The 15342-nt window shown below is 37.1% G+C and overlaps 4 protein-coding genes across 24 annotated transcripts in view; 1 reads left to right on the forward strand and 3 right to left on the reverse strand.

Annotated features, from left to right (window-relative positions):
• Positions 1-421: 421 nt before the first annotated feature.
• Positions 422-7266, forward strand: LOC111306960 (uncharacterized). 4 transcript variants are annotated; one of them, XM_022905005.2, is made up of 7 exons: positions 422-535; positions 634-773; positions 1154-1243; positions 1378-1502; positions 1594-1815; positions 1898-2089; positions 6546-7266. In XM_022905005.2, exons 2-7 carry the CDS (start codon positions 740-742, stop codon positions 6909-6911), a joined length of 1029 nt encoding a protein of 342 aa, XP_022760740.2. In that variant the 5' UTR covers positions 422-535; positions 634-739; the 3' UTR covers positions 6912-7266. The 4 variants fall into 4 exon arrangements, with proteins under 4 accessions (XP_022760740.2, XP_022760741.2, XP_089608100.1 ...); XM_022905006.2 differs by having other exon boundaries at positions 424-535; positions 1985-2089; XM_089751974.1 differs by lacking the exon at positions 422-535 and having other exon boundaries at positions 542-773.
• A 284-nt stretch (positions 7267-7550) lies between these two features.
• On the reverse strand, positions 7551-9782 carry MTLPD2 (lipoamide dehydrogenase 2). Its single transcript, XM_022905003.2, has 2 exons — positions 9474-9782; positions 7551-9036 (listed from the first exon to the last, which is right to left on the reverse strand). The coding sequence occupies exons 1-2, from the start codon at positions 9750-9752 to the stop codon at positions 7786-7788; spliced, it is 1530 nt and encodes a 509-aa protein (XP_022760738.2). The 5' UTR covers positions 9753-9782; the 3' UTR covers positions 7551-7785.
• Positions 9783-10581: 799 nt separating this feature from the next.
• On the reverse strand, positions 10582-12602 carry LOC111306959 (Protein phosphatase 2C family protein). Of its 2 annotated transcripts, none has more exons than XM_022905004.2 (2): positions 12312-12602; positions 10582-11816 (listed from the first exon to the last, which is right to left on the reverse strand). In XM_022905004.2, exons 1-2 carry the CDS (start codon positions 12411-12413, stop codon positions 10821-10823), a joined length of 1098 nt encoding a protein of 365 aa, XP_022760739.2. In that variant the 5' UTR covers positions 12414-12602; the 3' UTR covers positions 10582-10820. The 2 variants fall into 2 exon arrangements, with proteins under 2 accessions (XP_022760739.2, XP_089608099.1); XM_089751973.1 differs by lacking the exon at positions 12312-12602 and adding an exon at positions 12136-12289.
• Positions 12603-14075: 1473 nt separating this feature from the next.
• LOC111306962 (uncharacterized) overlaps positions 14076-15342 on the reverse strand; it is a 38554-nt gene continuing 37287 nt past the window's right edge. For all 17 annotated transcript variants that reach the window (XR_016332131.1, XM_089751960.1, XM_089751958.1 and 14 more), the window contains 2 exons: positions 14962-15246; positions 14076-14872 (listed from right to left, as the gene is read on the reverse strand). Coding sequence is in view for 16 of the 17 variants with exons in the window: in XM_089751960.1 (XP_089608086.1) it covers positions 14717-14872; positions 14962-15246 (441 nt within the window). In the remaining variant the exon portion in view is untranslated. The remainder of the gene's footprint in view (positions 14873-14961; positions 15247-15342) is intronic.

Raw genomic sequence — 15342 nt, forward strand, 5'->3', positions numbered from 1 at the left:
TCTCTTATGTTGTTGTCTTTTTTTCTTCCCATTTTACCACATTTCTAATTTCCATATTGCTAATTCTCCAAAATTAATGGAAAGCTCTGATTTATAATACGAGTACTTTAGTTGAAGTAGGTGGTTTAGGAGGGTTAAGTGGTTTAGGAGGGTTAATGTATAAATAAATGTTTGGAATTAATTGAATTCTAATAAATTAAAAATAAAACATAAAAGAAATATCAAAAGAATTATATAAAGATGAGCAATTGGTTAATTCGATTATGAAAGGGAAATAAATTACTACTATTATGAAGATAACACTTTGATTTGGCTAATCTCCATTATGTTTTGCTTCAAGGGAATTTGGATGCTTGAAAAGAGAATTAAGAATTTTTTTTTTTTAATTTAAGAAAATGCAAACAGGCTATATAATTATATGCACTACTTTGGAAAAAAAATTATGGGAAAACCCTACATTAAATAAACAAATAAAAAGGCCAGGAGCGAGGATTCAACAAAACGACATCGTTTATTTTTGTTTTGGCGTTGGCAGGTAAATCCTTCGATTTCCTTTCCCTTTATACTTTCTCGCTCTGAGTCGCGAGGGTTTTCACTGATTTCTTTCTTTCTCTTTTGATGCCACCCAAACAGCGTCTTCAGCTGATTCTCCCTGAAAGACGTTAAATTATCCCTCTTCCAAGCACAACCCAAACTCTAGTTTCAACGGATATAATTCTATATAGCTTTTCTGTTTCCAATGGCAACGACCTCTAATGGGCTCAACGGCTCAGGTGCCTTATTTTACTCTCTCTCTCTCTCTCTCTCTCTCTCTCTTTTGAGTTTTTGAAGGCTTTATTTTTCCCGGAAAATTTACCTCTTTGGTTGCTTTCTTTTTTAGAACAAGAAAAAAAAGAAAGGATCCCTTTTTATGTTGTTATTCTTTAAATACTTCCAATTTAATTGGGTTTCTTTCTTTTTCTTTTTTTTTTTTTAATCTGGGATTTCTTACTTATATTGGAATTTATATTTTCATGTATGAAAAGGAGGAAACTTGTATTGGATTGAATGCATGTGAATTTGTTAGATTCAAAGAAAGTAATGGCACTAGTTTCTATGTTAGAGAAACTTGCTTTATGGGTCTTTTTCGTTTTCTATTGTCCTGATGTTTCAGGTAATGTAAATGAAAAGGAGGGAACACTGAACGAGTCTGTGAAAGAAGATGTTATGGCTATGAATTCAGAGCCCCATCATGAAGATACTGGTGAGTTGTTGTGATTTGCTCAACTTAATATCCCCTCATCAATTCTGTTTTTGCTTTGGTTCCAGCTATGTTTATCATTTTAAAACATCTAGTGAAGCAAAGTGTTGAATTGTTGTTTTTGTTCATTATGGTAGAGGCGAAAGAAAGAGTGGAAGCAATGTGGGAGCAAATGAATAAGGGAATACCTAAGAATGTTCTCAGACAATTTTCAAGCAATAATTCCTCAGCCTTAAACAAAGCTTCACCCAAAGCTTCCAATGTGAGAATTTGCTCATTCTCTTCAATTTTAATGCAACTAATTATTAGATGATAGTTGTGTAGTAATTGTTTCCCGGGATTTTGTTTCACAGAATTGGATGAAGTATCTGCAATTGAGACCACCAAAGACTGCAGGGTCTCCTGGGCAAGACAGACAGACAGACGAGAAGGCTCGAAGTGCTGTGCAGAATGGAACAAGTCATAAGGCTCGGTTAGCGCAAGTAGATAAAGGAATATCTAATGCTACCCTCAAATCAGTTTTAAAGGAAGATAATTCAACTGGGGATACTAAATTTTCTCAGAAGATGTCTAATGTAAGTTGTTTTTCTTTCCCATATTGTTAACCCAGTCGGAAATTGGCTATAATTGAACTTTACCTGGATTACACTTAAATAGAATTGGATGATGCATCTGGGCATGCCATCAAATAAAACTGAAGCCCTTAGCAAAGATAAACCACTGAAGGAACCTACTGTGATGCAGAAAAGCATCAGTGATGAGGCAAAGAAGCTTGCAGCTGCTGCCCTCGCAGCAGTGAAGGATGCTGCAGCAGCTGCAGCGGCTGCGTCAAATAGAGGGAAAATTGAGGTAAGCACAACCTTCTCCTACTCTGGTTAGAAAAAAGTTATAGCTACCAGTTAGAAATGCTTTAGTCATGAAATTGCATGGTTTATTTGAGCATGAAAGTATGTACCTCTTACTTTCTGGCAATGCTAGCTGTGGAAACTGAATGTATATTGAAAAACTGCTTATCTTCAATTATACAAGAATCTTAGGTTTATATACAACTAACTAGGGGTTAAACTAGGAAACTAAATCTTCCTCAATTCTAGGGATACAAATACTTAATTCTAGAGATACAAATATAAATATACAGATTACAAAATTACAACCAGTTGTAAATAAGTGTTTTCCCACACTCCCCCTCAAGCTGGTGAATAGGTGTTTTCCATTCCCAGCTTGGAAATAATTTCTTGAAATGTTGCACTGCTGAGACCTTTAGTCAAAACATCTGCAAGTTGACCCTTGGTTGATACATAAGGTGTACAAATCAACCCACTGTCTAGTTTCTCCTTTATGAAATGCCGGTCTACTTCAATGTGTTTTGTTCTGTCATGTTGCACAGGATTGTGTGCAATGCTTATTGCAGACTTGTTATCACAGTAGAGTCTCATTGATCCATCCCACTTGATCTTCAAGTCTTTTAGGATAATCTTTAACCATAGTAGTTCACAAATTCCTTGAGCCATTGCTCTGAACTCTGCTTCAGCACTTGATCTTGCCACCACATTCTGTTTTTTACTCCTCCAAGTCACAAGATTACCACCTAAGAAAGTGCAGTAGCTTGAGGTAGATCTTCTATCAGTTACTGAACCTGTATAATCAGCATCTGTATATGCTTCTAGAACTAACCCCGAATCTCTTTTGAATAAGATACCTCTCCCAGGATTGGCCTTCAAATAGTGCAATATACGGTAGACAGCCTGTAGGTGCACTTTTTTAGGACTATGCATAAATTGATTTACCACACTCACAGCATATGCTATATCAGGTCTAGTATGTGAGAGATAAATGAGTCTTCCAACTAATCTTTGGTACATCTCTCTATTTACAGCAGCATCTTCATTAGCTTCTCCAATTTTATGATTAGGATTTATAGGGGTATTTGCAGGTTTACATGCAAGCTTCCTAGTTTCCTTCAGAAAATCCATCACATATTTCTGTTGTGAGATAAAAATACCATGCCGTGAGTGAGCTACTTCAATTCCTAGGAAGTACTTCAATCTCCCTAGCTCTTTTATCTCAAATTCTCTAGCCAAACACTGTTTTAGAGATTCTCTCTCTTTTTCATCATCTCCAGTTACAATTATATCATCAACATACACTAATAGAACTGTGACTCTCCCTGAATCAGAGTGCTTGATAAACAATGTGTGATCTCCTTGACTCTGTTTATATCCCATTGCTAGCATCACTTTGGCAAATCTCCCAAACCAAGCTCTAGGAGACTGTTTAAGGCCATATAAAGCCTTTTTTAACCTGCATACTTTGTTTGCTTCTAGATGACCTTCAAATCCCGGTGGAACCTTCATATATATTTCTTCTTCCAAATCACCATGTAAAAAACCATTCTTTACATCAAATTGTTGAAGCTGCCAATTGTAATTTGCAACTAATGATAACAAAATCCTAACTGTATTCATCTTGGCAACTGGAGCAAAGGTTTCCTGGTAATCCACTCCATAGGTCTGAGTGTAGCCCTTAGCCACTAACCTGGCTTTATACCTTTCAACAGTACCATCTGCCTTGTATTTTACAGTGAAAACCCATTTACACCCCACTGGATTTTTTCCTTTAGGCAACTCTACCAGTTCCCATGTCTGATTTTTCTCTAAGGCCTCCATTTCTATTTTCATGGCTTGCCTCCATCTCTCATTGGATAATGCCTCGGATAATGTAGTTGGAACAGAAATGGTGTTTAGGCTCAGAAGAAAATTTTTGTGGGATGGTGAGAATTTTTCAAATGACACAAAATTAGATATTGGGTATAGTGGATGCTTGGTACATTCTTTGGTTCCTTTCCTAATGGCAATAGGGAAATCATAATCACTAGTTATAGTTTTAGGAGATTCATGCTCATTTTGAGAAACAGAGTCAAAAACTGTAGTTACCTCATTTTCAGAGTTAGGATCAGGTTCTTGGACTGGCACTGGTTCAGGATCTGAAACTTTCCTTCTTTAGTACACCTGTAATTCCTTCATAGAATCAAGAACAATATTATCCTTTGTCACATCTTTCGTATTTGGAATGGGTTCAGACTCAAATTCAATGTTTGACTTGGGCTCAGCAGAAACAGGTTTTGACTCATAAGAATTAATAGGTGTAAATGTTGAAGAAGGGGGCAAATCAAGCAAAAAGAATTTTTTATCCTTATCTTCCATGAATGAAGTCTCCCCCAGAAGATAAGGTTGAGTAAAAAATGGTTTATTTTCTTCAAAAGTGACATCTGCAGACACATAAAATTTTTTGGTAGGAGGATGATAGCACTTATATCCTTTTTGAGTTGAAGAAAACCCCACAAAAATACACTTAATCGCTCTTGGATCCAATTTTCCCCTGTTATGACTGTGAACATGAACAAATGATGTACAACCAAATATCCTAGGTGTGATTGTTTGTGGTATTGAGGTTGGGATAAAATTGTGAGAGTAGTTCCATAGGAGTTTTAAATCCCAAAACTCTTGAAGGTAACCTATTTATAATGTGTGTGGCAGTGAGAACAGCTTCCCCTCAATAAGATTTAGGTACATTTGCTTGAAAAAGAAAGGCTCTGGTTGTGGCTAATAAATGATTGTTTTTTCTCTCTGCCACTCCATTATGCTGTGGAGTATTAACACAAGATGACTCATGGATAATCCCCTCTTTTTGGAAATAGGTGGATAGACTCTGGTTGAAGTAGTCTTTTGCATTATCAGACCTAAATCTCTTGATTCTTATTCCAAATTGATTTTGAATCATGTTTTGGAAGCTTAAAAACACACTATTCACATCTGATTTGGATTTAAGTAAAAAAACCCAAGAGACCCTAGTACAATCATCTATGAATGAAACAAACCATCTCGCACCAGAAATATTAAGAATTGTAGAGGGACCCCAAATGTCACTATGAATCAAGTAAAAAGGAGTAGAACTTCTTTTGTTACTGATTGGAAAAGACACACGTCTATGTTTTGCAAATTCGCAAATATCACAATGATATTCTTCAACATGTAATTCTTTGAACAAAGAAGGAAACATGTTTCTCAAGGTTCCAAAAGAAGGATGTCCAAGATGAAAATGATAAAGCCAGATTTTATCTTTATTGGAAGATTTTTCAGAAAGAAATGACAAAGGTAAATTATTTTTTATACTACTTGTGTTATTTGATGTCTCAAGATAGTATAGTCCATTTTTCTCCTTAGCAAGTCCAATCATCTTCTCCGAACTCTGGTCCTGAAATTCACAATAAGAGGGATAAAAAGTTACTTTGCAATTCATATCTCTGGTAAGTTTTTGTATAGATATCAGATTAGTAGATAATCCAGGAACATGAAGAACATTTTTGAGAACAAACGAGGGATTAACTTGAACATCTCCTAATCCTGTCACTGTGGTAAGTGAACCATCAGCAACAACAATTTTCTTATTACTAGGACACAGGTTATATGTACTAAACTTTTGTGGGGAATGTGTCATGTGGTCTGTGGCTTCTGAGTCAATGACCCAAGAACTCGTAATTGGGTTAGCCGAGACATTTAATCCATGAGAACCGGAAGCTTTACCTGAACTAGAAATTTTACCCAAAGAACATACCATAGTAGGCTTTTCAAGGATTTTCAATAAGTTTCTCAGTTTTTCAATCTCTTCCCTGTTGAACTCTCCTTGTTTCTGAGACATCTGTACTCCAGTGATTTTTCCCGTTAACATTTCCTCAAATTGGGTGATAGTGATATCTTTCTTTGAAAGGGTTCGGCAATGAAGGCCTAAAAAAGTCGGCAATGAAGGCTGAAAATTTTTCTTCCCAAGAAAAACCTAAAGCTCTGATACCATGTGAAAACTAAATGTATATTGAAAAACTGCTTATCTTCAATTATACAAGAATCTTAGGTTTATATACAATTAACTAGGGGTTAAACTAGGAAACTAAATCTTCTTTAATTCTAGGGATACAAATACTTAATTCTAGAGATACAAATATAAATATACAGATTACAAGATTACAACCAGCTATAAATAAGTGTTTTCCCACACTAGCTTCTGACTTAGCTTCAAAATTGTCTTTAAACAAATATTTGAGCTATGTTTCAATACCTGAGGAGTGCAAATGATTGCCTACGTCCTTTGTCTTCTAAGCACTTTGGTCAATTAATATTTTTGGTCGCAGCCAACTGATAAACTTGAAACTCCTAGGTAATGGGAATGCCTTTGTGGTCTGTAGATGAGCAAACTCCATGCCTGAGCAATGTACTTGCAATGTTCTTACATTCAATCTTCCTTTTTGTAGATAACTGAGGTTCGAGACTTTGCTGGTCAAGAAATTGAAATAAAAAAGTGTATTGATGCTGATTCAAAAGAGGCAGCTGAAAAGGCAAAAGCTCATGCACCTTCTGCTGTAGATGCTGTTCTTGAACAAATCAAGAAGAAGCCAAAACTCAGCGTGCTTGATAAGACGAAAAAAGATTGGGGAGAATTCAAGGAAGAAAATAAGGGGATGGAGGAAGAGTTGGATGCTTACAAGAAGAGCTCAAACCAGTATCTGGATAAGGTTTCTTTCTTGCAGCGGGCTGATTATCGGGAATTTGAGAGGGAGAGAGATGCAAGGCTTGCTCTACAGGCTAGGAGGAGACCTGACATGCGGGAGGAGCCATGACTATATACATTCCTAAGTTGCTTTTAATTGCATCATCATGCGAGCTGCAGCATGAAAGACCCAGAGTTGTTGAGAATAGAGTAGGGGCCTTTTTTCCCATTACTAGGATGGAAGGCCCTTTAGCAAATACATTTCGGACTCTTCCTCTGTGTTTAAAATGCGAGTTATATTAAATCTTTTTGAGGTTGCTTGTCTTGTATAAATCTACTGGACGTCATGTGTCTTTCAGGAAAGAACATCACTGAAGGGGAAGCCAGTTAACATGCCAGCAAGGTTTCATGCGCACATTAGCTTACTACATGATAAATCAGTGATATTTGCTAATATAAAATGCCAGTGCTTTTTTGTTCTTTAATTCCTTATATCGTTTAATGTTTTTGAAAGAAAACTCATCCTCCGGTTTTCTTATTTGTTTATGCATGGAACAATTTAAGCACCGGACTCAATTCCTTAAGATTCCGAGGAAGGTAGAAGAAACCAAACAGCGCACTATAACTTGCAATCTTGCATGCGTTGCTTGTATAAACAACTGTTTTTCACTTTCACAACGAATCCTGAATTGTTCACAAACAAAATATTCACTCAAACATAAGATAACTTCAATACATGTATAACAGGGAATCACCAGAGCATGAAATCTGATTCAAGATATTAAGTTTTTATTAAATTGCACATCAATGATCAAACAGATGACTGAACATGCTGCATTATTATGCCATTTAGACGATGGGGAACGAAGATAAGCAAATCTCTAGTCCAGCATGCCACCAGCTTCAAGTAAAGACAAACAAGAAAATGAACAGTTTGTGCTGAGTCATGTTGAAAATTCTCAAACAAAAATCAAAATGAAGAATAACATGTAAAATCTAGATTTCTATACGTGAATTGGCTTGTCATAGGTGGCCATCGCAGCTTCCTTCAATGCCTCACTCATTGTAGGATGTGCATGGCACACGCGTGCAATGTCCTCACTTGATGCATCATAATTAACGGCAAGGACTGCTTCATGGATGAGCTCTCCAGCATTTGGTGCCATGATATGGACTCCCAGAATTTTGTCCGTCTCCTTGTCAGCCAATATCTTGACTATTCCTTCAGCATCATCAATAGCCTTGGCTCGGCTATTTGCCAAGAAAGGGAATTTCCCGACACAGTAATCAATACCAAGAGCCTTAACCTGCTCCTCAGTCTTCCCAACAGATGCAACCTCAGGATGAGTGTAGACAACTCCAGGGACTTTGTCATAATCAACATGGCCATGTTTACCAGCTATGAACTCCACACATGCAACACCATCCTCTTCAGCTTTGTGGGCTAACATAGGCCCTGGAATTACATCTCCAATAGCATAAACACCAGCCACATTTGTAGTAAATCTTTCATTGACTAAAATTCGTCCTACCTTATCAGTTTCCACTCCTATCTTGTCCAAGCCAAGTCCAGCTGTGAATGGAGTTCTACCAGCAGAGACAAGAACAACATCAGCTTCAAGTGTGGTCTGCTCTCCACCAGCAGCTGGTTCAACAGTCAACTTCACACTGTTTCCACTAGAATCAACTCCTACCACCTTAGTTTTGAGCATGAATTTCATCTTCTGCTTCTCAAGTGAACGTTGGAATTGCTTGCGGATTTCTGCATCCATTGTTGGAACAATATCTGGGGCAAACTCAACAACAGTAACCTCTGAGCCTAGTCGGCCCCAGACTGAACCCATCTCAAGCCCAATATAGCCTGCCCCAATGACTATGAGTTTCTTAGGGACTTCTGACAAAGCTAAAGCTCCAGTCGATGACACAATCCTCTTCTCATCAATGGTGATACCAGGTAAAGATTTGACATCAGAACCAGTGGCAATTATGATATTCTTACCTTTTACAACAGTGCTCCCACCTTCAAGAGTGTCTACAGAAACTTCAGAGGGAGAAATGAACTTTCCATAGCCTTTGACATAGTTTACCTTGTTCTTCTTGAATAGACCTTCAATACCACGGGTAAGATTAGAAACAGCTTTGTCCTTCTGGGCCATCATAGAAGGCAAATCAACCTCAACAGAAGAAAATTTCACACCATGGCCAGCAAATGAATGCTTAGCTTCATGGTACATGTGAGAGGAATGAAGAAGTGCCTGAACGTAAAAAAGCAACATTAGAAAAATAAAAATTCTTAAGGCAATTAATAAACTTCATTCAAAGACTGAAGATAAAGGCTTATAGTAATCAAGTAGGTATTTTCAACACTAATTATATTAAAGAGAATGGTAAAGATGAGAATTTTTCTCTTCATTTATACAATTAGCAAATGCCATTTTCAACATTACAAATATAATACCGAATCACAGTTCTTCAAAGGGTATTCAGAACAGAAAGTGAGACAACCATTTTCAATAACAAGATCAGTTTTATAAGCATTTTCACCATATAATTCAGGACATATCACAACACTAAAAAAACCCATGCAAATATCTTCATATCATACTAATGATATTTAATCAGAGTCGATTAAGAACCCATAAATTAAAAAAAAAATGAAATTTAGATCCAAAAACGAAATCGCAAAGCATACTTTAGAAGGGATGCAACCAACGTTGAGGCAGGTACCACCAAGGGTACCGCGCTTCTCGATACAGGTTGTCTTGAGACCTAGCTGTGCGGCCTTGATAGCCGCGACGTAGCCGCCAGGTCCGCCACCGATGACAACAACGTCGTTCTCTTCAGATCCTGAAGCGAAACCCCTTGAGAAATTGCTGAGTGAAAAAGAGTACTTCAACGCATCAGCAGGTGAATTTGCCAGGTTTCTCGACAGCACGTATGCCTTTCTTCTGGCCAAGCTTGCCAAAGCCATTTTCTTGATCAAAAACCCTGGCTTTAGATTGCGGCTCCAATAGTAATATTTTATTGTCTTTTCTCAAATTGGGCTGCTTTAAATTTCTGTAATTGGTGATTCCCTGCGGCGGCTGTTCATGACTTTAGATGCTGCTCTTCCAATACATAAACGACACGTGGATAATGAGGATCTGGAAGCTGGATGCTGTTGGATTAGTTGACTGTGAGAGACAACATTTTTGAGTTTGGTAGGTGGGGGGATCCTCTGACACGAGGCTCTACCAATCTGAACCGTTGACTGTCCAACTTTTTTGATTAAACTTGTTAGAAGATACCCAAACAAGTTATTGGGCTCATCATCTCTGGTAACTTTGATAGAATCATTGGAAGGTGGAAGTGGAAGGAAGTTGGTTGATTGGCATCATTGTTCTTTAGTCGGATGCAGCATGGGATTATTTTTGTCTCTTATTTTGATTGTAAGATAATAAAAACTCCAGAAAATGGTGGCCTTACAAGTCCTACCATCATATCTTTAGCGGGGTATATAGTGGTGGGCAAATGAAAGTTCCCGCTAGGGATATGAGATTACTCTGTACCAATCATTTGGCTGAACCTTCCAAGCAAAGTTTACGGACGATGATGATGCGGACAATAAACCAACAATAACATTATTCATTTTTAACGCTACAACCCATTTGAAACATGAATCCTCTTGAAACAAGAAGAGTTATTGGAAGCTGATAGTAGTTATATGAAAACGCAACCCATGAATTATACCAAATGCTTCTACGAGGAGGAAAGTGAGCAAGAACAAGGACACTAATCAACCCACCTTTCGGAGAAGGATGTGATCAAAGTTACAACTCCATTTTTGCAGTGAACAAGGACACATTGCAATTAAAAATAATCCCTCAATGTAGTTACACCACCAGACATCATAACATAAGACATACCCCTATTTTGCACTCTCTCACACCTACAAAACTGCTCGCTGCTTTTTCTAAACTCTCTGAAACAGCCAGAAACAGATTGCAACATTTTCTAGGAGTAACACAGTAAATAAACGAGAAATAATTTGTACGTACATTCAATTGCCTTCTAACAAGCTCTTCAACTTATTCCTAGCCTCCTTAGAGAGATTGCAAAACCTGAACCTTCGCTGTTGGGGTGGACATGACTCAACACGAGCAGGGGAAGAAAAGCAGATAATAATTGCAGTGAGATTATCTAATGAATTCAGGCGTGATGCTTCATTGACTAATTCTCTGGCACATTCTTCTGGGTCATTGTGTCTCCTTAGACCACGGCGAACAAAACTGACAGCAAACTGGCTTGGCATTACATCCCAAATGCCATCACAACCAATGATCAAAAATTCATCATCCTCTGATAACACAATCTGTCTAACATCTGGCTCTGCAATCAGAGGTGATGGTGATCCGAGAGGAAATTTCAAGTCCCAATCCCCAAGAGCTCGTGTGACTGAGAGATAACCATTAAGATACCCATCATCAATGTAGCCACCCAAATCCTCAACTCGCTTGCGTTCAGGTAAGTAACAAGGTCTATGATCTTGAGACATTTCAACTGCAACACCTTTTCGGCAGAGAACAGCTCGGCAATCACCAGCATTTGCAACCAGTAAATGCCTACCAAGCACTAGAGCAGTCAGCATTGTTGTTCCACAAGAACTGCTAACACTGCTTTCAGCAGCCAAGGCAAGGTCTGCCAGCAAAAATGCTTTCCTATGAGAATCCTCCAACTCTTTTAAGAAAACAGCATCAATCTCAGATACTTGTGACAAATCAAAATCTTCAAAAAATAACCTTGTAGCATTCCTCTTGATATAAGTAGCTGCGTCAGCACCACCATGACCATCAAAAACAGCGTAGAAAGCACTTGGTATCGAAGGCTTAAACATAGAACCCAGATGGGAAGATAGATCATCAATCCTTATGTGTTCATCTTCCATAGATCTCCGCGGACCAATGTCAGCACAGCTGCCAGAACGAATCCTTGGCACAAATTTGACAACAGATGACTCAATAACAGCATCTCCGATGGTCCCAGTGCAAGTTGCAACCTACACAACAGACAGAAAAAGGTAAGCCCATGTTCTTATACATGTAAAAAAAAAAAAAGGCTTTTCATATGGTGATTCCTGACGCTATTGAGATTCAACAAAGAGAAGTATAATTAACCCATAAACCAGAAAACCCATGACAAATCTACAGTTGAACTTTGGATCTATGATTGATAGTTATGAGAGCATGAACAACCAAAGCTTTTTTCTTTTTGCCCCTAATTGAAATCTAGTAATTCTATATTGCCCACACACAGAAAAAAAAAGGACTAAAGTCGTATAATTGTGGGTGAAATTTACAATAAAGTAATGAAAATACCATGACTTGAAGGGAAAAAAAAATGTCATTTTTATCAACCCATCAAATAAGATCCCAAACCCTAACAGCGGCTAATCAAACAGCAGCTTCTTCTATTGCAAATAGAAGCCATTAATTCACGGGAAAAAGAAGAGTTACCAAAGGAAGTAAAGAAGAAAACAAAGGGAAAAACGCACCGAATCGAAGCGAGAAACTTCGGTGGAAATGGACATAACATTGACAGCTTGGTGACGGTAAATGATGTCGGCTTCTGCTCCCATATTTTGACCAACAATCATCTCTAAAACGATTAGTAGTATTGATTCGTTTCTTGAACAAAACCCCTTTTCTGCTTCTGCTTCTGCTTCTGCTTCTGCTTCTGCTTCTTTAGGCTTTCGAACAACAAAGAAGTGTTTTTTTTACTTTTGTTTGTATCGAGAAGAGAATGAATGAATGAATGGGGATTCCATTGGAGTTAACCCAATACTGAAAGTTTTCTTGCAGAAGTTTGTGTTATATCGTCGGGATTAGTCGGTGACACTGACCGACACGTGTGGGTGAAGCTGAATTGGAGTGGGAACCCAAGCAATGTAAATGTGCCGTGAATGATTTAATAACGGATTTAACGTTTTCTCGGTGGACTTTGCGGCCGATGCCTAATGGAGCTGAGTAGTTGACTTTGGGGTTTCTCTCCACTTTAATAATTATATATTCTTATTGTTCTGCCTTTTTTTTTTTTTTTTTTTTTTAAGAGTTTTCCCTTCCCTTTAAGAAGTGTAAAAATAGTGGAACTTGTTAAAAAGGGGTAATTGCTTGGCTTTGGAATTTCCCTTTGCTTCCATATAAAGCTATTAAGAGTTTTATGTTAATAAAATAATATATTGGAAGTGTTTAAATTTGAGTTTGATTCAATAAAAAGAGAAAAAAAAAGTGAATAAATTAAATTAGTTATTTTGTTATTATGGTAAGCAAATAGATAATAGTATATACATGAAATTTATGATATAGAAATTAGTTTAAATCAAGTTTAAACTCTACTGTAAAAAAAGTTGTCATGTCATAAACGTGAAATAATAAGATTCGGCAAACATTAATTATGATTTGTATTTTTAAATAACATAGATACACATGTCATTTGTTATCAATTTGCATATCTATCACGTATTGGAGTTGGATCAATGCCCAGAAACGTGTTCTAGTTGTTTTGTCACACCACAAACGTTAAAAATATTAGAGATAATTTAAATAATAATAATAATAATAATTAAATTTATTCCAATTCACACTTTTCTTTGAGTGGATTGATCTGTGCATCAATGGTTGCTTTACGTACGTGAGCTTCTTTAAGCTTTTGCTTTTGACATTGGTTAGTGGCCATTGTAACTCCCATACCCAGACCCAATTATTCCGTTACTAACCTAATCTAATCTAATATTTTATATTGAAGATTAATCAACAAATAGCTTATCTCTCGAGCTTTCTTTTCATTTTCCTTTTTTTTTTTTTTTTTAAGCTCTATCGATACGTATGTGATCATTGTGACCACTATTTTAATTGTTAGTTTTGGATTGGTAAACACTAAAAGGGGAAAAGGTCGACCTACCAGACAAGTTGATCTAAATATTATTAATATCACATGATTGATGCAAATCACTTATGACAGAGAAAGGTTTAAGCGAAACACACGCTTATTTTTGGTACTATAATTAGTAACTTGATTATAGCAATCTCTATCTTTAAATTTCATTTTTGGTTTTTTAAAAAATTATGTAATTAATTTATTATTACGTCCAATCACCCAATCATAAGAGCTGCTTGAATTTGTTGTTCAATTCAATGATTGGTTTACTTAAGAACAAGCATGAAATTCATGTCCTGTGGATAAGTTTTAAAGCCTAATCAAATTACAAATGGGATGACGATTCATAGGAGGAAATGAGCATCCAACTCAACCCACACACTTGTATTAGAGCAAAATGCAAAGTCCCCATAACCTGTCTTTCTTTTCTATCAAAGCATGTCACAATTGTGACTATATTTCATCTCAAAATTTACACATTGCACCATAAGAGCGACTGAACTTGCTTATCAGCCAAGATGATTCTGGGCCAGAAAACCAGCTCTCGTGTAAATGGTCCTGCATGTCCGGATGAATACTATAGACCTATACAAAATTTTTTAAAAAACTATACATTTCAAGAAGGCTAGATAAATTGATTATATGAGATGTTTACTAACATAAGATTTCTATTAAGAAATATCTATTTATATTCAAGCATGTCCCAGCTACTAAGCATCCAAAGTTCCCAGAGACCCATTTGCTACCGTTACTTTGGATGGCTTGCAGGCAGGACGTAGCGTTCATATTTCTAAGGGCCCTTGCAAATATACTCCACTAACCATTTTACCTTTAAAACTGCATATAAGTCAATCTGTAGTGGAAGAAGCAGCACTCAGCTGATGCTCACTCAATAGATGCTTCAATGTCATACACCTTACCTGGTGGGGCATGTGTGCTGAAACTTTTTGATTCCCAGATAGCAGTCTTGGAAAATGTTGTTAAATTATCAGAGGAAATTCTCTGTTGGCACTGGTTCCCAAATCAGTTGTTGCTGCTACCAAAAGTTGATCTCATAATAACCGACGTAGGTGCCTGTTGAGGAGACCAGGTGCAAGCCCCTTCTTTTGAAATCATTTCAACAGCAGTGCCATTGGTAATTGGTGAATATGGTTTAGTAGCTTTCTTCTTCAGCAACTCCTGAATCATTAAAAGAAGCTTTTACGACTAAAAGTCTTAAATCTTAATAAGGATGATCCAAGGCTATGCTTAGAGACACTGAAACTAACCTTTGAAAGGTTTTGTCCGTACGTGTTGATTGCTCGTTCAATTGAACAGTAAACTTGAAAAGCCTGATAAGTATCTCGGCCACATTTTACAACACGAACTTGTTCTTTTGTATCTGTTGGTCTAGTCTTTAGATAGAGTATGAGTCGAGAAGGTGGAGCCTTTGGTAGGTCTTTCTCTCCGTGAGTCAACTCCATTGTTGCCAGATCATCCCACAGCACATCCCACAATACTGAACATGGATCCCTCACCGGGTTGAATTTCCTCTGAGTGATATTAGAGGTTTGCTGAAAAAGACAAAAAGCAACATAATCCTTTAGTTTGACCTCCAAGTTCAGTAATAAAAAAAAAAAAAAAAAAAGGCACCAGTGAACAAGAAAAAG

The sequence above is a fragment of the Durio zibethinus genome, chromosome 22 (assembly GCF_047325235.1).
Source record: "Durio zibethinus cultivar Kanyao isolate XHJ-2024 chromosome 22, ASM4732523v1, whole genome shotgun sequence".
Classification (NCBI taxonomy): Eukaryota; Viridiplantae; Streptophyta; class Magnoliopsida; order Malvales; family Malvaceae; genus Durio; species Durio zibethinus.

Coding starts and splice junctions, on each gene's coding strand:
- LOC111306960 (XM_022905005.2), top strand. CDS start 740: ATGGCAACGACCTCTAATGGGCTCAACGGCTCAG. Junction 774..1,153: donor TAATGGGCTCAACGGCTCAG/GTGCCTTATTTT, acceptor CTGATGTTTCAG/GTAATGTAAATGAAAAGGAG. Junction 1,244..1,377: donor GCCCCATCATGAAGATACTG/GTGAGTTGTTGT, acceptor TCATTATGGTAG/AGGCGAAAGAAAGAGTGGAA.
- MTLPD2 (XM_022905003.2), bottom strand. CDS start 9,752: ATGGCTTTGGCAAGCTTGGCCAGAAGAAAGGCATACGTGCTGTCGAGA. Junction 9,037..9,473: donor TTGGTTGCATCCCTTCTAAA/GTATGCTTTGCG, acceptor TTTTACGTTCAG/GCACTTCTTCATTCCTCTCA.
- LOC111306959 (XM_022905004.2), bottom strand. CDS start 12,413: ATGATTGTTGGTCAAAATATGGGAGCAGAAGCCGACATCATTTACCGT. Junction 11,817..12,311: donor AAGTTTCTCGCTTCGATTCG/GTGCGTTTTTCC, acceptor TCTGTTGTGTAG/GTTGCAACTTGCACTGGGAC.